Genomic DNA, 14009 nt, shown 5'->3' on the forward strand with positions numbered 1-14009 from the left:
TAACCAGGCAACGCCGACGCAGACGCCGACGCCGACAACCGCTCAAGTGATGACAATAACTCATTTTTTTTTTCAAAAAATCAGATGAGCTAAAAAATGGTCCCCAATTTTCTAGCAAATGCTAAATAGTTCTCAAGCAGTAAAGATGAAGGTCAATTACCTTTAATGCTAGTTGTAAAAACATTCTCTCATAATTTATTCAAATTCATCAAGGTTTACCAACATGTAACAGTAAATCTATTTTTGTGCTTTAAATTTGTATTACTGAAAAAATGTATAAAAATACAAAAAATTTCTCATGCTGTTTTCAATACAAAGTACATACTTGGCAACAGTGACAATATAATCAGCTTTGCCTGTTCTTGGATTAATGCCGAGAAGTAGCCTATCCATGGGTGTGACTAGCAGGGGAGACCCTGTATCGCGCACCATGTCTACAAAAAGTTCCTCCTTCTCCAGGGTGATTTCTATCATCTGTAGACACAGCAAGGCTGCTTTCTCCAAATTCTTCTGACCTGTGAAGAAAAGAAATTCCATTTTCTCAGTAATGTTTAAAACAAGACTGCCAATTTTCTCTAATGAAACATCACAAATGGAAAATTCTTCAATGAAGTTTCTACATCAAACACACACACAACAGTGTTTAATAATTTGATGCTGTCACCAGGCAACAATTCCCCTGAAGAGTGAATAATCACCTGAAAGTAATAAGCCTCAAGATCATTGTTCATTCATGGGCATTGCCAATTATTGTTTAGTGGCAGACAATATCAAAATATTCATCTCTTTAATGTATGTTTTATACATGTTTTCATTTTAATATCAATAAACAACCTAAATTTGACCTAATTTTATTGGATCTATGTTACCCAGAACCCAATGTAATATACATGTAGGTGAAGTCATATAAATTACGTTATCATGTTGTAACAACTTGTGCAAACATACGTCATGCTTACAAAATTCAATCAATTAAATTTCTTGTGTTTAATCATTATATATTACAATGATACACTTAGCTCATAGATTGAACATAACCAAAGCCAGTGATTTTAATGTAAGATCCGACTTAAAACTAGAGCTGTTTTTGAGAAAAGCGCATGCCTCCCACAACTGCCTAATCATCTGAATAGTAAGTCTGTTTTTATATACTGTTTACTCACAGAAAATATACCTTTGATAGTTTTGGAATAAGTGTTAGAGTAAGCGGCCTATTGGATAAGTGTTCATGGTTCATACAGACCTTCCCAAAAAAAATTCAAGTAGTTTTCAAGGAGTTTTCAAGTAGTTTTCCTCCATTTTCAAGGACTAAAATGGGCGCAATGTCACTGTTGCCGAGACATAAAATAACCAATTTAAATCCAATTTAGGACAAAATTAAACGATTTTGGCCCAGTTTTCACAGTAGGTGGTGGCGGGGGCGGTATTGTCAAGTCGTTATTATTTATATCCTGTGTTGACTCTCTTACATGCTTAGGAGCGAAAAAAGCATCAATTGTTTCAGTCAACTTCTCATGGCAGAGCTATTTTTATGTTTTTTTGCTTCTGGAATGTGATTTTAATGCACTTTCTCCCCATAGCAGCGATGTTGATTATCTTGTCACAAAAAACACAAAGGCATTTCGTTTTTCGCCTTTGAATTCCCGTAGCCAATGTTTATAATTGTCATCAGTAAGCCACTTTTGCGAAAAGACACAATTGTACTTTTTAGAACTCATGTTTTTCTTCCTGGAAAAATGACCATCAACACATCGCGGATAAATTACACAGTGTGACAATTACTTAAAAGAGCATAAAACCCGTAAAGTACAGTACCATACCGTACTATCGCCGACTCCGTGGCAGGCCCTAATGGCGGTAACGGTTGTTTTTTTTTGTCGTTTTTTAGTTTATTTTGGTCCGTTTATAATGTTTGTCTGTTTTCACTTCGCGCCCGACGAATTTAAGGACTATTTGCCATCTTTTGTACGTTTTTTCCTAAATTCAAGTAGTTTTCAAGTAGTTTCTGATTGTTACCAAATTCAAGTAGTTTTCAAGGAGTAGGCATCAAATTCAAGGACTTTTCATGGCCTGTGTGAACCATGGTGTTGGAGCAAGCGTGTTGGAGTAAGTGGCCTATTGGTATGTCGGAGTAAGCGTCCTACCAGTAATTCAAGGGCCATAATTCCGAAGTGCCTGGGCCGATTTGGCTAGTTATCGAATTTGGCCAAGGACTTATTGACAAACACATTTTGTTCAAGTCTGGTGAAGATTGGATGAGAAATGTTCGACTTTGAGTGCGGACAAGATTTGTGACACACAGACAAGAGTAAATCAATATGTCTCCAACACCACTGTGTGGTGGCAGACATAATGACTGTACTGCAATTATGCAATTTACACAAAGGCACATCATTTAACTAATTGTCATGGAACACAACATACAATCAGCTAATCTAGGAAACTTTAACTTGTATTTTTCTCAGTAAACAGCACGAGACTACTGATATTCTAGTATAGTCAACATGTTGGCCATTGTTAGTTGTAATAGCACTTGTACGATATCCAGGTATGCATACGTCACAAAGCGATGCGGTCATTCTAATTATAGTACAAAAGGTCACGTGGTCAAGATTTCGGACAAACATTATCTCAGAATTATCAACAATGGCAGCGAGTGAACCTTTTCAATACATAGAATTAAATGAAAACGAAGTGCCTGGGGCAAAGTTTGTTTATGAGTCTATTGAAAAACATTCAAATACACAATTAAGTAGGTGGCTGGAATGCCGAGGACTACGTAAAACTGGAAATAGGAGTGAAATCTTGAAGCGGTAAGTCAACTTCTTTGTGTTAACTCTATGCCGTGTACTACATCTGTTAGTAGACTGTACATTGTTAATGTGATGTGTATTGTGGATGCAATGTGAACTTGTTCATTGTAAGGAACAGGCAAGTGTAAATTAATGGTCGTTAACTAAAAAATTACATGAAAAAGCGTAACTCTCGTGTATATGCATGTGTATTTGTCTGGAATATTATATTACCGAAACAGTAGTGCGAACTGAACCGAAAGTAACATATTTACAGTACTGCAGTAGGGTACAGTACTGTAGATTTGTTTGAAACTGCAATAATGCGTAGTCATTTGTGGTAAATGCTAGATCATTTATTCAGTTAATTTCAAACAAGTGCCATCCATATATTCATTGTACCTGTTAACTAGTATGTATGGATGGGCTACTTTGACACACTTACTCAACTTATATGTTCATTATGGTATGTATATATATTAAGCCGGCTACCTCGACCAAATATGGCATTTCCGAGAACCCTGAACTTGACTTACATGTTCATATACGATGAATATATAGAGCCAACTACCTAGCCACTGCCTACATTAAATTAATCAGAGATTTTTGACAAGCGTTAGGTAGTTTGCCTCATAAATTTTTACCAGGTATTTTTTTGAAAAATTATTTCTATTTTTGTTTCTATTTGCAGAGTTCATAGTTGTATCAGTGCTGGCAAAGACAAGGAAATTGATGTCGGGGTAGATTGTGGGAAATGGTATGAACTGAAAAAGGAAAGTAAGCTACAACTTGCAGGAGTGCCTTCTCGTGTTCCTCTGCTACCATACTGTGGATGGGGAAAGTTCCCATCTTGTCAGGAGAAAATGCCAAAACTTTTCAATAAGGGCCACATTCACCACCACATTGTGGAATCAGTTCAGTTTGTGAATGCCAAAGATGTAAGTGATGAAAGTGATGATGATATTGAAGATCTTCACACTGCAAAGCCAATGCAAAAGGGGTTAAAGTTTTTTGAGAGCGGACATGTGAAGAAAATGCAGGACTGTGTCAAATCTGAGCACTATTTTTTAAAGAGCAAGGTAATGGCTTCCATGCGGACAAATGTGGAATATGATGTGACAGTGACATTAAGTGTACATTCTGGCTTTGTTAAAGATGCATCTTGCACTTGCATTGCATCCGCTATGGGACGTTGTAGTCATGTGACTGGACTGTTGTATGCGTTGGAAAATTTCTTGTCATTATCGGGTAAAGACCTTACCAGCTGCACTTCATTACCCTGTACATGGAATAGAGGTCGTCAAAACAGAAAAAATCCAAAACGTGTACAAGAATTATCATATAGCTCAAAAAAACGTAAAATTAATTCTGTAATTGACTTTGATCCAAGGGGGCCATCAACAGTAAACAAAGACAAAGATAATGTCAAGGACAATTTTTTGTGGAACTTGCAAAATAGAAGAATTAGTTCATCAATGTGGAATTCTATTCTAGAATTCAGTTATGAGGATTATGAAGTGACTAGTGATCAGATAAATGTAATCAAAGAGTGGAGAGAAATATTTCTAGAACATCTCAAAGTGCCTTCGCAAAACAGTTATCCAACTCTTTTGGTTGAGGATCAAAGGAGCGATCGTTGGTTTACCGAAAGAAGAGTTAGGCTAACTGCGTCAACTTGCCACACTGTAGTTCACCTCCAGTCAGGGATTGCCATAGGGAACTTCCTGTACAGAAAACTCTGGAGTACAGAAAAAGTGACATCAGCAGCTCTTAGCTATGGTGTCAAGAATGAGACAGAGGCTATTAAATGTTACAAAGACTTAAAAAACAGTGAACGTCTGAAAACAATAAACACAGGTCTTTGGGTAAATGGTACAAATCCTGAACTTGCATGTAGTCCAGATGGATTAATTCTAGATCTGGATGAAGCCCAGTGCAAATATGGAATTTTAGAAGTTAAATGCCCCAAAATTTTGGAAAATCATAAAATTTCTGACTTCAAGACTGTGCTTAAGCCAGCACAGGTGAAAACATTCTGTTTAGAAGATTGTAACGGGGAAATAACATTGAAAAAGAAACATGCGTACTTCTATCAAGTTCAGATGCAAATGGGGGTAACAGGCTTAAAGTATTGTGATTTTGTTGTTTGGTCAAGCAAGGAGACTTTTATTCAAAGGATTAGGTTTGATGAAACTTTCTGGGTTGAAATAAAGGAAAAGTTAATAAATTTTCACCACTCTTACATTTGTCCGGAATTATTCGAAATGAGGACACCACGTGAGCTTAGCAGCTTAAAAATTATATAAACTTGACAATGAATGTTCTGTTCAAGTGAGGAAGTTGTTAAGTACTTGTGGAGAACAAGTCAGTACTGGTGCAGAATCTATGTACACTGGTTAAGTGCGGCTCGGAACACTTGTTATCATCCTTCGGTATATATGCATATATGTTTATTTTATTTTACAGTGGAAGTTGTTAAGCACATATGTTTATTTTAAGAGTGGAAGTTGTTAAGTACTTGTGGAGAACAAGTCAGTACTGGTGCAGAATCCGTGCACACTGATTAAGTGGGGCCCGGAAAACTTGTTACCGTCCTTTGGTGTATATGCACATATTTTTATTTTAGAGTGGAAGTTGTTAAGTACTTGTGGAGAACAAGTCAGTACTGGTGCAGAATCTATGTACACTGGTTAAGTGCGGCTCGGAACACTTGATATCATCCTTCGGTATATATGCATATATGTTTATTTTATTTTACAGTGGAAGTTGTTTAGCACATATGTTTATTTTAAGAGTGGAAGTTGTTAAGTAGTTGTGGAGAACAAGTCAGTACTGGTGCAGAATCCGTGTACACTGATTAAGTGGGGCCCGGAAAACTTGTTACCGTCCTTTGGTGTATATGCACATATTTTTATTTTAGAGTGTAAGTTGTTAAGTACTTGTGGAGAACAAGTCAGTACTGGTACAGAATCTGTATACACTGGTTTAGTGCAGTTTGGAAAACTTGTTATCATCCTTCGGTGTATACGCACATATTTTATTTGAGTGGAAGTTGTTAAGTACTTCTGGAGAACAAGTCAGTACTGGTGCAGAATCTATGTACACTGGTTAAGTGCGGCTCGGAACACTTGTTATCATCCTTCGGTATATATGCATATATGTTTATTTTATTTTAGAGTGGAAGTTGTTAAGCACATATGTTTATTTTAAGAGTTGAAGTTGTTAAGTACTTGTGGAGAACAAGTCAGTACTGGTGCAGAATCTGTGTACACTGGTTAAGTGTGGTTTTGAAAACTTGTTATCATTCTTCGGTATATGTGCATATATGTTTATTTTAGAGTGAAACTTGTTAAGCACTTGTGGAGAACAAGTCACTACTGGTCCAGAATCCATTTACACTGATTAAATGGGGCCTGGAAAACTTGTTACCATCCTTTGGTGTATATGCACATATTTTTATTTTAGAGTGGAAGTTGTTAAGTACTTGTGGGGAACAAGTCAGTACTAGTGCAGAATCTGTATACACTGGTTTAACCAGTATCTGTTATACATTATAAGCAATGTATGAATATAGTGAAAACAAATATTTATTATTGTTAACTTTACACATGATTTTATTAGTATTGTAGTATTAACTGAAATCATTATTGTAACATATGTAAATACATGAAAAGTAAATACAAATTTAAGAGTGATCATTGACTTTTCTCTTTTCAAACGAATTGCCTGTGTTTTTATGGGACAAAAGTTGAAACTGCAGATCATAAGGCCTAAAAAAATTCTTTGTTTCCGGTAACATGCTCAAAAAAATTAGGATAGGTAGGTTGGAAATCTTTTGGGGGGAATTTTTTTTTATTAAGAGACTTTTCAGAAATTATTTTTATGTCCAAAAAGTAATTTTTACAAGTAAGGGGGTTATGCCTTTAGAGCATTTATATAATAAGTAAGTTGGTTTCTAACATCACTGACCATGTTTAAAGCATAAAAAGTGAAGTTTTGCAACTTTTTGTTAATAAGTTGGAAAAAATATTCTCCAAGGCCATATAAAAACATTTAGGGTAGAGCCAAAAATTTAGGGTAGGTCGTGATGCCAGAAACAAACAATTTTTTTACGCCTAATTGTTCATTTAACTAGTGGGTCTTGAAAATTTACTAAGCAAGCTATAACAAAAACTAGTTGTGAGAAAACTGGCTGCAAAGCCTGTGGTATAACTCGCTGAAGAATTTTAAACTTTTTAATTCTTTCAATTGAACGCTCGACATGAATTCTATGTTTAGCAATGTCTTTTGTCAAAGCTTCCTCCTGCGGCGTAAACTGATGCCTAGAACCAAGAAATGGTGGTCTAATCAACTTAACTTGACGTTCATTTAACATATCGTCTATCAGAAACCCACGATCTGCCATTATAACATCACCTGGTTCAAGAAATTCTAAAAAATCTGATTGTTTTACAATCTCCTTGTCACTTATACTGCCTTCAAACGCATCGCTTACATAAAGTATAGCGCCATTTGGTGCAACTGCAACAAGAAACTTATATGAAGTGTATCCCTTATAAGAAGAGTACTGATTTCCCTGGGCTTCAAAATTTCCTGGGGATTGCACATGAACTTCAGTACAATCTATTATACAGCGTATATTTTTATATTTCTTAAAACATCTTGGCAAATGTTTTCGGACTTTCCTTCTGGAAGCAAACATAAATTCCTTTAACATCTAAAACTGTTTATAAAGTAATTGAACCCAGGTTATTATTATTGTGGAAACTTGTCTCGTTTGTTTCGAACCTGTACGCCAAATCTTGGTGTAACAATCCAAGCCGAACTCGCATGAGAAACATAAACAACTGATTCTGTGGTGAAATAAGCCGCTTACGCCCTGGTCTACGGCTAGGAGTCTTGTCTGGATTGCTTACACTGGAATTCCAAAAATTTATTTTCTGTGTACAGTCTCCCAAGAAGTCCCACAGGCACAAAAACTGAATGCATGTCAAACCAGTGTAAAACTTAAACGCTTTGTCATCGTTCATATAGGTGTCCACACTGAAGGCCTCAGTGACTCTTGCCTTTTCTTCAACTGTATTTTGTTTCTTTGGCTTCTGAATCTGGAACTGATCTTGAGATGAGACTTTGAGATTGTTTTCTAAAATTCTGTTCTGTATTTTTAACCGTACAATATCTGATGACACAGTTTTTTCTGTCTGACTTTCCTTTTCCTGTACATCTGGTTTACAATTAACTCCTGTACTTGTGAACAACGTTTTTGGAGCATTATTTGCAACAGTCTCAAAGCCCTCATGTGCATTTTCACTCACGACAGGACTGATAGTATCAGTCATTGGTAACATCATCATTGCTTGGGCTGCTTCATTTCTTTCTGTACGCTGCTGTTTTGGTGTCTTGTATGGCAGGCGTTCAGCAGGTCTTTTTCTCTTTCTGGTAACCTGTACATATAAAAGTGGAGTTCAGTTAAAATCATGCACAACAGAATCTGGGGTGAAATATGCCGCGTACGCCCTGGTCTACGGCTAGGAGTCTTGTCTTGATTGGTTATACTAGTAAGAATTTCAAAACTTGATTTTTAACAAGGTAGTCTACAACACCCCACCCACCCACCTTCTCAAACTTTTAGTGGCATCCTATTGATTATTATTATTTCATTGTTTCATTACTGTGTATTCGATTCAGTATTGGTGCATACACATTCTAAGTACATTATCAAATAAGATTGTATTATTTCATTATTAAAATCAACGCGTTTTCATATGTTCGGCAGACGGTCATTTACATAATACTGACTCAATACTCAGTAATAGTCTGTAAATGAAACACGGTTTTACCTCTGTTCCACATTTGATCGGGTCTGGATTTTCTTCCGTCGGACCTTTCTCGCCGACGAAATGCAATGAACATATATAAGTATCCTTGTTAACATTGGCGATGGTAAAATATTTCCGTCCACAGTTTTGCACCCAACGCATGCACTTTTCACGATCTGTTTTGGGCTTTGGAAATCCATTTCCAAAACCAATGAAAAAAATTCCATCATTATTCAAAGTCCTCGAGTCACTTTTACAATCTCCATAACAACAGTGTTTAGTTGTTACCATGATTTATCCATTAATTTATCTCCAGAAATATTTAATCTTGAGCTTTGTTTACATGTACATTACAGTTTACTCAGTGCGATTCCGAAATGTTTGTCCGAATCGCCTGACGTCACAGACTGCTGATAAGAGTGCCAGCTATAAATAGAAACGGCCTAGATATCGTACAAATGCTATTACTACATTAACATTATAGGCAGGCCTTCAAGACTTTTTTAAAAAATGAATATCATGAAATGTGGATGTCATTAAAAGAAAAGAACGAAAATAAAAAGAAAATACACTGAGAAAAAAGTTACCTGGAGTTGTTGTGTAAGATTCAAAGTGGTTCATGGCATCATTCAGGATCCGTAAAATCTAAAGTATATGGTACAGATAAAATAGTAAAAAATATCAGCAAAAACAACTGAATAGCGAACAGTGCAGACCATGATCAGCATGCATGGATGTGCAGGCTGATCTTGGTCTGCACTGGTCGCAAAGGCAAAACCACTTGCCGCCAGCAGGCTAAGGGTTAATAGCAAACAGACATAATGTAATAATCATAGAGGTGACGAAATATCTTTTATATATACTATTGATTTCATTATGCATAATATTAAGTCCTTTTTATCTTTCATAATATTTTTGGTAAATTATGAAGAGCCCATCAGTAAATTGCAAACTTACCATTTGATAAAGTCGACTATCTCTAAGCATGTTCACCATGAGAGTGAATCCTGCAGGTTTATTGGCTACGATTGTTTGACCTGTGCCAGTTTCCACCACTTGGTCGGTAAAATGTTCCCCCTGGATCTCGTAGTCCTGTAATAACTTACGGAGAATACCCAGTGACAAGGCTGCTACTTCCCACTGTAATAAACAAAAAATACAACATTTTGTAACAAATCCAAGATCTATATTGTTACCAAAAAATGGGGTTTTATTCAGAATGTTGGTTTATGTTCCAGACTTGAAACATTCTTTTTGCTGCAGTCAGTTCAAGTCTCAATAAGATCCATGTATTTCTTTAAAGGTTAGCTGTTCTACGTAGATTTCAACTACTGTTTGAAATAAACTGAGAGGTATGTGGGTTTTCCCTTTACAAAACCTTCTATGTAGCCATGGAAACAAAGTCCAAAGAACAACTTACCTTTTCTCCTGGATTTTTGTAAGCTCTGGCACCAAACTTCAGAAAAACATCATCTCTAACATACAGTAGGTAGGGATCAAACCCTGGTGCTCGTGAGCCTGCCCCAAGTGCTGCAGGTATGGGTGTGTCTGTTAACATTGCTAGAAACTCAAGGAAGGCACAGGTTATAGGATATTCCTCATTTCTGGACTCCACTTCATCAAGTTCAACTTGTATACCACCAGACTGTTTGCCACTTCCTTGCTGCACTGTTACAAGGACCTGAAAACATCATCCTTCATGTTCAGTTCAAAGTTTCTTCTGACAACAGAAAAATGCTGAAAGCATTTCCTAAATTTCACTTTCACTTTTATAATTTGTCCGAATCACAATTTTAATTACTAAAACGTTAACCATTTTACATTCAGTTAAATCTGCCTTAACAGCCATCTGTATTAACCAGTGTATGCCTAACACAACAAGTCAGCTAATTTCCCAAATGGACATTTTGTTTTAATTTCCACCTGACTTAAATAGCAACATTGCATCACACCATTGGCTGGTTTTATTGTACACACATGTATATTTAATGGTCTAATGTTGCACCAAAGCTACATCCTTGCTATTCTGTAGGGATTGGAATTCTGTTGGAGTTGGCAAAGTAGAAGTTATTAACCAGGACCTAAATAACTCAAACACTGTATTTATCACAATTTGATGCCACAAGGCAAAGGAAAACATTGTTTCAGCAGGAAAAGCTTACAAAAAAAATTGAAAAAATTACATTTGTCTCCTCACTGAACCTATTAACCTCACATTTCATTATTATACTCAGTTCTTTCAATAAATTCAATATGAAAAGACACTAATGTAATATCCTCTCTATACAAAATTTGTTTGTTTTGGTTTCAAAGCCATTTTTTCAACAGTATTTCAGTTATGTAATGGTGGGCAGACAACCTAACCAGTGTTTCTGGATTCTGTACCAATACAAACCTGTTCTCCTCTAGTAATGCCAACTTCCCCACATGAATCAGAGGTTGGAGGACACAATGTCTTTTATCAAATTGTCACGGAGAACATACGACTCACCAGGGGATCAAATTCATGACCCCACTATGACTGTGCTCTCACTATTGAGCTAAACGGGTACACAAAATACGGAACTACATGTATGAAGAGTCATTTTATGGGAACAGAAACTGCTGATAAAATCAAACATGTATTCTAACAATGAATCATTATTCTTTATACAAAGTAAGTCAATGATATACCTGTGAACCCTCCAGTGTCTGCCACAAGGTAGCCGCATACTCAGGTGTTCTAGCCAGAGATGCTAGCACCTTTAATAGCTCTGCCTTCATCTGTGGTGGTACACTACAGCTGACCAGTCCAAACAGTAACATGACCACTGACCATTGCTGATTCTCGTAGATTGCTATACGACAGTTCTCACTCTAGAAACATACAAGAAAGGTCATACCAACTACTGTCTAACATTTCTTTCCAGTACATAATCAATGTCATAAAAACTAACATTTTTTTATTATCACAGTTACATACATTTGTATATCATTATGTAATTGTTGGATGAACAGAACTTCAAATTCAAATATGTACTATCAATAAAAAGTCCATTTGTAGACCTTGAAACAATACTTTTTTCTGAATGATTCATTTTATACATTATTTTCAATTGGTGACATCTTTCTTTAAAGATTGGTTTCAAGAAAACAGTGAATAAGATGACCACTGGATTTTAGTGTAGCTGGAGATTACCCAATTGTAGTTCTAAAAGCTCTGTACTGTGACAGTCAAGGATTTTAACTAGCTCAAGCATATGCCTCCATTTCAAGGCAACACTGACTGGTTAAGTCCGTAAGAACATTTCCAGTCCTACAAATCTTACCTGTTCACAAACTCTTCTGACAAGCTGTAAAACCATTACCAAGCCTTCTAGTTCCTGTGGTGTGATCACTCGGCTGTGCAGCCTGTATGAGGTAGAGGGATCACTGGAGTGTGGCGACTCACGCCGCAGACTGTTGTAGTATTGATTCAGTGAGGTGAAGATGTGATCCCAGGATACTGTACTTGATGTGCTACCTGTAATTAAATATGTTCTATAAGGTTACAAACATAACTTTACAGAGAATAGTCTCAAAATGGGACTCTGCAACTGATCTATTTGTTTAGGACAGACCAGTCAGGTTTTAGAGCTTTTAGACTGGTCTTCAGGCCATGCTTTAACCCTTACCCTGCTAAATTTCTATAATGGACTGGTCCATCATTCAATTTGGGCAGTACCATTTATCATTTGAAGGGATGTTACTTGAAAATTTACTGACAGAATAGCGAAGAGTGCAGACCATGATCAGACTGCATGGATGTGCAGGCTGATCTTGGTCTACACTGGCCGCCAGCAGGCTAAAGGTTAAGGACAAAAATCCCACATACCAAGCCTAGTATTATTTCTGATATAAGTGTAAACTTAGGTAAAACCAACAATAACTCACAAAGTGGATGGCCTAACTCATAAAGTGATACAAAGAAATATAAACAGCTTAAAATCAGAAAAGGTTATTCATTACTTATATGAACACTTATTCCAAACTATTTTACACCAGTCAACCAGGGTAGCACCCACAAATGTTGAAATAAAGGCAAAAGGAAATAAAACAGAAATTCATCACAAAATAACTTACACATATGAAATGTTAGATATTTAGATATATCTACAGAAAATTGATTGTAGCTAGATTTGAATGAAGCTACATACCATTATTTTTGATTAAGTAGTAGCAGTGTTGAGCACACTGTGTGGTGGAAGCAAGCCCAATCAGCATTTTGATGTAGGGTACATACAGTGATGCTGGCAGCAAATCCCCAGCCATTCGTACAAACTTATATAATGCCACCTGAAATTATAAAGCTACACCTTGAAGAACTGTGCATAATTTTTAAAGACTTAAGTACATTACTTTTTCTGATTTCTGAAGTTTACTGGTAAATGAATGCAATCAACATCTATTCATAGTTTTCATCAGTTAATCAAAATATCCTTTCTAAAGCATAGTTAGGGCTCTTATATTTGTTCTTGTTAACTTCAATAATTTACATAATGTTTTACTTTTCCATATTTAGAGTGTAAATTTCATAAAGAGTACATTTCAGTGATATTCAGTTACAGTGTAGGGAGTTTAACATGTTCATCAATAAAACTGTACAATTAGACTGGTGAACAGAGGAAAGATGTAAAACAGCCATATTGACATGTCCCCTCAATGTGATGAAAAAAGTGAAAAACACTACCTGTCTTTGAGGTGGTCTATGATGGAAGGATTCCTGCTGGCTCGTAGGTTCAGGACACCAGTAGTCTAGTGAAAGGTCAAGGTTGAGGGGGTCTTTTTCATACAACTCATATATCTGAAAAGTTTTTTTGATTTTAGTTAATCCCCTTATACAGCATTATTTCAGTAATATAACAGCCATTATTTAACCTAACTAGTGCTCACTGATTCTGTACCTGAACTGACCAGTTTTCTGCAAGTAACTGACACGTTCCCAATTAATCAGCAGTGGAATATAAATCATCTCTTCCATAAAAAGCTTTCGGAAAACAATAGTCTTGCCCAGGAATCAAACTTCCTACTTCTCAATGCATACTCCTTTTCTTTACCCATTAAGCTAAGAGGTAGACTATAAATAATTTATGGAACAATATCCTGTTAAGTTTGTACTGGCATTTAATTTATTACATAGTAACAGTATTCCAGTTAGGGAACAGCAGCCTGTCAAGCCTACAATCTTAATTCATTTTTTACCTATAGTATCTCTGTAACAGTAACAAGGGCTACAGAAGAACACCCAGTAACTTAATTTATGCTTCTGATCAAATTTACACAGAGAATATTACTACTCTAGGGCATCCAATACGCAAATTTGTGGAATAGTTCTCCATCATCGATTCGCCTGGATAAACTGACAAAACCACCCTGTAAA

At 36.2% G+C, this 14009-nt stretch overlaps 1 protein-coding gene across 1 annotated transcript in view; it reads right to left on the bottom strand.

Moving 5' to 3' along the window:
* The window catches only part of LOC123550869 (nuclear pore complex protein Nup205-like), a 63393-nt gene that overhangs the window by 29140 nt on the left and 20244 nt on the right, over window positions 1-14009 (bottom strand). Inside the window, exons 11-18 of the mRNA XM_045339324.2 lie at window positions 13320-13433; window positions 12787-12925; window positions 11920-12113; window positions 11285-11467; window positions 10032-10292; window positions 9569-9751; window positions 9199-9256; window positions 326-515 (exon numbers count right to left, since the gene is read on the bottom strand). Coding sequence (XP_045195259.2) covers window positions 326-515; window positions 9199-9256; window positions 9569-9751; window positions 10032-10292; window positions 11285-11467; window positions 11920-12113; window positions 12787-12925; window positions 13320-13433 — 1322 coding nt within the window. The remainder of the gene's footprint in view (window positions 1-325; window positions 516-9198; window positions 9257-9568; window positions 9752-10031; window positions 10293-11284; window positions 11468-11919; window positions 12114-12786; window positions 12926-13319; window positions 13434-14009) is intronic.

This window comes from Mercenaria mercenaria, chromosome 4 (assembly GCF_021730395.1).
Source record: "Mercenaria mercenaria strain notata chromosome 4, MADL_Memer_1, whole genome shotgun sequence".
In the NCBI taxonomy this organism is placed as follows: Eukaryota; Metazoa; Mollusca; class Bivalvia; order Venerida; family Veneridae; genus Mercenaria; species Mercenaria mercenaria.